General features: G+C 50.5%; 1 protein-coding gene across 5 annotated transcripts in view; it reads left to right on the top strand.

Moving 5' to 3' along the window:
- ACAD10 (acyl-CoA dehydrogenase family member 10) overlaps nt 1-6,856 on the top strand; it is a 55,380-nt gene extending 48,524 nt beyond the window's left edge. For 3 of the 5 annotated variants that reach the window (XM_027857385.1, XM_027857386.1, XM_027857387.1), the window contains 4 exons: nt 1,754-1,926; nt 4,579-4,722; nt 5,360-5,437; nt 6,066-6,856. In XM_027857385.1, coding sequence (XP_027713186.1) covers nt 1,754-1,926; nt 4,579-4,722; nt 5,360-5,437; nt 6,066-6,200 — 530 coding nt within the window. In that variant the 3' untranslated portion in view covers nt 6,201-6,856. The remainder of the gene's footprint in view (nt 1-1,753; nt 1,927-4,578; nt 4,723-5,359; nt 5,438-6,065) is intronic. The other 2 variants (XM_027857388.1, XM_027857389.1) reach the window with 2 other exon arrangements.
- Nucleotides 6,857-7,496: the final 640 nt, after the last annotated feature.

Genomic DNA, 7,496 nt, shown 5'->3' with positions numbered 1-7,496 from the left:
CCCCCCCCCCCCCCCCCCCCCCCCCCGCCAAGGCTGTCATGAGGATCAGATGAGATGACCCACCTATGGCCCTTAGAAATGCTTGGTAGGCGTATTGTTATTCTGGCCACTAGGTGGCGCCACAGTGCCTGGAAGATTCTTTTTTTCTGAGTTCAAATCCGGCCTCAAACCTTACAAGCTGGGTGATGCTGGGCAAGTCACTTAACCTCTATTTGCCTCAGTTTCCTCATCTGTAAAATGGAGAAGGAAATGGCGAACCACTGCAGGATCTTTGCCAAGAAAACCCCAGATGGGATCACAAAGAGGTGGACACAATTGAATAACAACTCGAGGTCTAGAGATTATGATCATTATCATCGTCAACACCATTGTCATTGCTGTTATCATCATCGTCACCAACACCTTCACCACTGTTGTCATCATTGGTAGTAGTAGATTGAGTACTGCTGTCATCGCGTTCTTCTTCACCACAGCCACATATGCTTCTGCATAAAATTCACACGTACAGACCCCTACAATTCGGTCTAATGTCAGGTGGCTTTCCCAGGGTCCCTTTTGGACTCCTCCTTTTCTCCACCATTGCTTTTCCCACCGCAGAAGTGTCTGCCGTCCACGGAGTCCAAGGAAGGCCATGGGGCACCACTCGTGGCTTCTGAGTCTCTGTGTGGAGAGTATTGCCTTCATGGCTTGGATGCCGTATTTGGGCTGGTCAGGTGATGCTCTTATTTTTGGCTAAAAATGTGAAACTTGGGGGCAGCTAGGTGGCGCAGTGGAAAGAGCACTGGCCCTGAAGTCAGGAGGACCTGAGTTCAAATCCGACCTCAGATCAAACACTTGACACTAGCTGTGTGACCCTGGGCAAGTCACTTAACCCCAATTGCCTAAAAAAAAAAAAAAAGAAAGAAAGAAAAAAATAAATATTGGGGCAGCTAGGTAGCGCAGTGGATAGAGCACCAGCCCTGGATTCAGGAGGACCTGAGTTCAAATCCGACCTCAGACGCATAGCACTTACTAGCTGTGTGACCCTGGGCAAGTCACTTAACCCCAATTGCCTAAAAAAAAAAAAAAAAAGAAAAAGAAAAAAATAAATATTGGGGAAGCTAGGTAGCGCAGTGGATAGAGCACCAGCTCTGGATTCAGGAGGACCTGAGTTCAAATCTGACCTCAGACGCATAATGCTTACTAGCTGTGTGACCCTGGGCAAGTCACTTAACTCCGATTGCCTCACCAAAAAGCAAAAAATAAAAATGTGAACTTTTACTGGCTTTGTGGGCCAACCCTGCTTTGCCGTCTCCACTCTCTGAGAGGCCCTCCCTGCACGAGGCTCAGCAGATGCCATGCTTTCTAGGTGCCTGAGCAAAGTGACCATCTGAATCCACTTGGTCACTCACCACCTGGGTAACTGTGGGCAGGTCAATTCGCCTCTCCAGGCCTCACTTTCCTCATTTGTAAAATGAAGTGGTTAGATCAGACTAAGGGACTCTGGTCCCTTCGACCCCCAAGTCTATGGACACGTGATCCTCTGATCTTAAGTTACTGGGTTTTTACTTGGAGACGTTTGCCACCCTCTTCAGCTCCTGCCTTTTTTGAAGTTTTAGGCTTCAGTGAAAAGCAGTATTAACCATCCCCATGACGTGGCCAAAGCAAGGAGAGAAAGTGGAAAGGACATGAAACTAGCGGAAGAGAATAGCTGCCTCACTATCTGCTGCTAAGGGGCCGTGGGCCTGATTGGGTTCCCTTTCTGTCTCTGTAGGTGGTCATGGGGAGGTCCTGTTTGAGAATGTGCAGGTGCCCAAGGACCACATGGTCCTGGGCCCCGGCAGAGGCTTTGAAATCGCCCAGGGCAGGCTCGGCCCCGGGAGGATCCATCACTGCATGCGGCTGATCGGGTACTCGGAGAGAACGCTGGCTCTCATGAAGGAGCGGGTGAGTGGCATCCCTGCAGTCTGAGTTAAAGGCCCTGAGCTTCCCTGGCAGACTCCATGAGGATTAGTGAAGGAGGCACCAAGAAAGCAGAGAGGTATCTGAGGCCCGGTTTCACGTTGGAGACCAGGCTGAAGCTAGATGCTTAGGGCAGAGAGACTGTGCCTCATTCCCTTCCCCATCTGCCCCATTGGGCAGGACCTGGGTCTGACAAAGCTGAGGGGGCTGTGGGCTGGAGCCACTGTCAGGAAGGTCGTCTTGTTCTCGCTCCCAGTGCCTGGGGTGTGCGCTTTCCCCCAACTTCCCCCCACCCAGTCGGGCCTGGAGCCGAGGACAAGGAATTCCTTCTTTGGTGCCAGATGGAAACTGAGCGGAGCCTGGAGTTGAGCCTGGAGCCCTTTTGCCAGGAACAAGAGTTCAGATCAGTGGTGTTGATCTCACAGAGACGAAGCCGGCCTTTTACAAGAGTCTGCAAAGAAGGGTGGGAGGCCTCGTTAGTGGGTGTCCGCCGGTGCTGCTCACATCTCAGCTGTCTTCTCCTGACTTCCCTGCCCCGATCTTGACCATCCCCAGCCCAGACCAACTTGACTACTCGAGTTTTCCCAATATACAAGAAATCCCTAACTCTGTACACACTCCAGGAAGCACATTCCCATCCTGCCCAGCGCTTAGAACACAGAACGAGAGAAGAGTCTAGAATGTCAGAGCTGGAAAGGGCTTGGGGAGACGTGGAATCCTGCCCCCTCCTCCCGCAGCTGAGGAAACCAGAGCCCATATCAGGGAAAGGACTTGCCCAGGATTACATAACTTGCCAGCAGCCAGGCTGATGTCTGCCGAGGAGGCTGAGGGGGCTGGCAAAAAGGGTTCTAGCCCAGAGTCAGAGGACCGGCGTTTATTAAATACTGGCTCTGCCGCTTTTTCTTCTGTGCCCTTGGGCAGGGCACACTCTGGGCCTCAGTTTCTTTCTCTGTGAAATGGGGGCCTCCAAGGTCCCTTCCAGTTCTGAATCTGGCCCAGAGTTCTTTCCACAGCCCCAGGAGGCCTTTCTCCACTGCCCCAGGATCTCTAACCTGATTTCTTAGAAAGAAGCTTCCACTCAAATAACATACAGCTTTGACCCACTGGTCAGCCTGGAGGTGGGCCTCAGTGGGGCTTTAAGCTTTAGTAGCTTGTATGTCTCTCTCACACACACACACACACACACACACACACACACACACTCTCATACACACACATATAGATATACAGACACACATATACACACTCATACACATATACTTACGTAGAAACATGCATACATACAAAAACACTCATACATACACACTTATACACATATACACACATATGCATATACAGACGCATGCATACACACACATACACATCTACCCCCCAGAGACATACATGCATACTCATATACATACATATACATTCACGGACACACATACAAATATACATATACACTCATATATACTGACATAGACACACATATATACACACACTCATATATGCTCACGTACATATACACTCAAACACACACTGACACATACATATATACATAGATGCACATACACTCACACACATACATACACACACATAAACACAGAACCATATACACCACACTCACACACATACACCACACTCACACACATACACATGCACCCATATACACACAGACACACATACACTCACACTCACAGACACACATAAAAACATACATATACACTCATGCACAGACACACTCACATATACTGACACACAGACACACATATACACACACGTACATATGCACTCAAACGTACACACAGATACACATGCACACATACATAGACACACATACACTCACACACATACATACATACTCACACATACACAGACACAGAAACATATAAACCACACACACATACACACACACCCATATACACACAGACACAGATACACATACACTCAAACACACTCACAGACACACAGATACAGACCCATACATATGGGTACCTACGTATACATAGATACATAGATGCACACACACTCAGACACAGTGGGACTGGCCCCCGAGATGCAAAGACAGTCTCTCCATTCACCCGCTGGCCCTTTTCTCCCATCCTGGCTCAGAGCCTTTGTTTGCAGCTGGTCTGGGCCCCTGCCCCTGAGCTCTTCCCCACTTCCTCCCTTGGTATCGTTTCTGCAAAGAGCTGAGTTGATGCTGAGATGGGACCGATGCTTTCCCTCCCCCCCAGTGTAAGAAGACACATTGCTCTTCCCTGCTCCTGGCCTAGACTGGCCACCTCCATGTTGGAGATTGCTGCCACCTTCCTTGCCTTGAGGCGGCAGAGCCCAAAGCCAGGGGCAGCGCCATGTAGATGCCCTTTGCTGAGGTCACCGCCGTGTGTCTCTGGTCAGGGTGACTGTGCCCCGTCAGTCACCGGCCCCTCCCAGAGTGCCTTGGGCCAGCATCCTGGCAGAGCTGAAACCGGCTGTGGCTCTCCTGCCCTTGCCCCCAAGTGCTCCATTGCCCCTCCTTCTTTCACTGTCCCCGCTTCCTCCTTGCACGACCCCTTCCCAAGTCTTGCCCTCTCCAGTGGCCCAGGAGAGGTTAGAATAACATTTGTGTGATGGAGCCCGAGCGTTCCTTAAAGGCCTTTGGTCCCGGTGCTGCAGGTGAAATCCCGAGTAGCGTTTGGGAAGCCTCTGGCGGAGCAGGGCACCATTTTGGCTGACATTGCCAAGTCCCGGGCTGATATTGATCAGGCAAGACTGCTTGTGTTGAAAGCGGCCCACCTCATGGATGTGGCAGGAAACAAGGTACGAGCTTCTAGGCCGGAGGGAACAGGCGGTGCCATTTACATGGCCGAGAGCAGGAGTGTGGCCCTGGGAAAGGCTCTAGAAGCCAAAATCTACATCTGACCTCGTGATCCTCATAGGCAAGAGAATTGGTCTGAATCTAAGACAGAATTTGATGGGGATAAGAATAAAATCATATACTTGGGTACAAAAAAAAAATCAAGTTCACCAGCGTAAGAAGAGTGAAGTGTGCTTAGTCAGCAGTGGTTCCAGAAAAGCTCTGGGGGTTTCAGTGGACCACAAGCTCCATATGAGTCATTGTTGTGATATGGTGGCTAAGAAAGCAGGGGCTGCATTTCAAGGGACCCAGCTTCTGGGAAGTGTAGGGAGATGAGCACCCCACTGTCCTCTGCCTTTGTCAGGCCTCATTTTGGGCATTGTGGTCAATTCTGGGCACCATGGTGGTAGAAGGACATTGATAAGCTGGAGGGCATGCCAAAGAGAGCTTTGTATATTCTGGAAGTAATAGGGAGCCGCTGAAAGGCCAGTCCTTTCTCTCCCTCCACTGGTCTCAGGTTCTAGTTTAGCTGCTGGGTTTCCAGGGTTCTGCCTCCTAGGCACTCACCACACCATCCTCGCCTTTCCTTGGTTTGTCCAGGCAGCTGCTTTAGACGTTGCCATGATCAAAATGGTAGCCCCAGCCATGGCCTTGCGAGTGATTGACCGTGCTATTCAGGTGAGTGTGGAGCATGGAGGATTGATTCCTGGGCTTAGACCTGGAAGAGTCAGGCTTTAAAAGCAAAAGTGAAGGAAGCTCTTTGATTTTTTTCCCCTTAGCAGGGCCACAAATCATAGGCACATAATTCTAAATTGTAGATTTGGGACCAAAAGAGACCTTTGAGGCTTCCTACCCAAGAGCATGTATCCCTTTCGCATATGTCAAGGGCCTCCTCCCCAGATACCCTCCATCACCACCGAGCTGGAGAAAGGGCATTTTTCTTGGTGGTCGTTTATCATGTGAGGTTGCTTAGCGAAGGCAATACTCACACAGTGGCCAAGTTGGTACTGTCATCAGTGTCCCTGGCATGGGGACCCTTCGCAGTCTCAGTCCCAGAATTTTATCGTGTGGGATTCATCAAAGACCCTGAGTTTGGTGTGATGGGCTTGAGCGGCAGGGCCTTAGGTCCAACTGCTGCTCTGCACGGTGCTGACCCCATTTGACCCCTGGGTGACTTTGGGGAGGTCATTTCACTTCTAGGCCTCAGTTTGCTCATTTGTCTAATGATCACAGTTAGCCCCTCAGGGAGATCTGTCCGATGCTTTATTGGAGGGGCCCCTCTTACTTCCTGCTCTGTGTGTTTCAGGCCTTTGGAGCTGCAGGCCTGAACAGTGATACTCCCCTGGCCCAGTTTTTCTCCTGGGCCAGAGCACTTCGTCTTGCGGACGGACCTGATGAGGTTCACAGGACCACAGTGGCGAAGATGGAGTTAAAGCGCTAGGTCTCTGCGGCCCCAGGCAGCGGCACTGTAGTGGGAAGAATTAGGAAGCTTGAGGATTAGGAATGATGTAATTCAAAATCGCCTCTGTGATTTAGGGTGGTAGCTCTTTCAATTGCGTTCAATCTTTTATTGCCTATAGGAGAACTCCCTGTGAGAAATGCAGCGTCTGATGATGCATGAAGGCCAAGGCTGAGAGCTGGGGCCCCCCCTCGCTCCCTGCAGAGGCCACAAAGCTGGCCTGGGGCCTCTGCAGGCCTGCCTGGGAATCCAGCTGGTGTGGTGCTTTGCAGCCCTGAGAATGGACCCAAGGACAGGCTGATAAGGCTGGCTAGGAGGGTGGCAGTGGACGAGCCAGCCAGCCCTGGACCTTCCTTTGCCCAATGGTGCCCTCTTCTGCCGTCAAGGAACACCAGATCCTGTGGAGAGGATGGCTGAATGTCCAGGGACACTGGCGTTCTCTTGCAGTGAAACCAAGAGCTGGTCCCTGAGACCACCCACTCAGCCATTTCAGGGGCTCCTGTGGGGAGGCCAGATCATGTGACCCTGGATACAAAATGGAAAGGGGACTTAAAAAAATAAGGGCATTAATCACACGGCCTTGGGGCACGTCTTTGAAACGTGAACAATATTCAGAATAAAGCATTTTAATTTCATCATCCCTCTGCATCAGTATCTCAGTGATCTCCATTCATACCTCTGTTGACATGAGACTTGTCCAGGGCCCTGGCCCCTTTCCGTTGCTCCACCCTCCAACCAGACCTCCAGAGACCCTGCCTGGGAGGAGCTAAGTCCTAAACCCTGCAGTCCTTTGAACCTCGTGCCTTCATCTTAACCCTCCTCCCCTTTCTACCTCTGGCTCTGAGAACTGTGATCAAATCCCCATCATTGCTGTGTCTGGAAAAGGCTGGTCGAAGGCCTGCCCCCAGACCAAAAGGCTCCTGCCTAGGCATCACTCCCACCATACTCTGTTTCCTCTGTTAAAATGTAAGCTCTTTGGGGGCAGAAACTTTCTTACTTTCAGATTTGTATTCCCAGCAAATCACTGGGGAAACATTCCTGCCTGATCTTCCCAGTAACCCTGTGAGGTGGATACGCCGGGGGTTTTTATTCACATTTTATCGATGAGGAAACTGAGGCACAGAGTGGTAAAGTGAATTGCTAGTGAATGCCAAAAAGGGTATTTGATCTGAGCTGCCTCTTAGTGGTTTGAGATTTTGATGGAACCTCTACCTTCTGTTAATCTTAATGGTATTTCTTGGTTTAATGTTCATGATTTATTGTTCAGTCTTTTCAGTC

The sequence above is a fragment of the Vombatus ursinus genome, unplaced genomic scaffold (genome assembly GCF_900497805.2).
Source record: "Vombatus ursinus unplaced genomic scaffold, bare-nosed wombat genome assembly UNPS02012122.1, whole genome shotgun sequence".
NCBI classification, from domain to species: domain Eukaryota; kingdom Metazoa; phylum Chordata; class Mammalia; order Diprotodontia; family Vombatidae; genus Vombatus; species Vombatus ursinus.
Note: the sequence above shows the minus strand (reverse complement) of the source record. Positions and strands in the feature narration are given on the sequence as shown.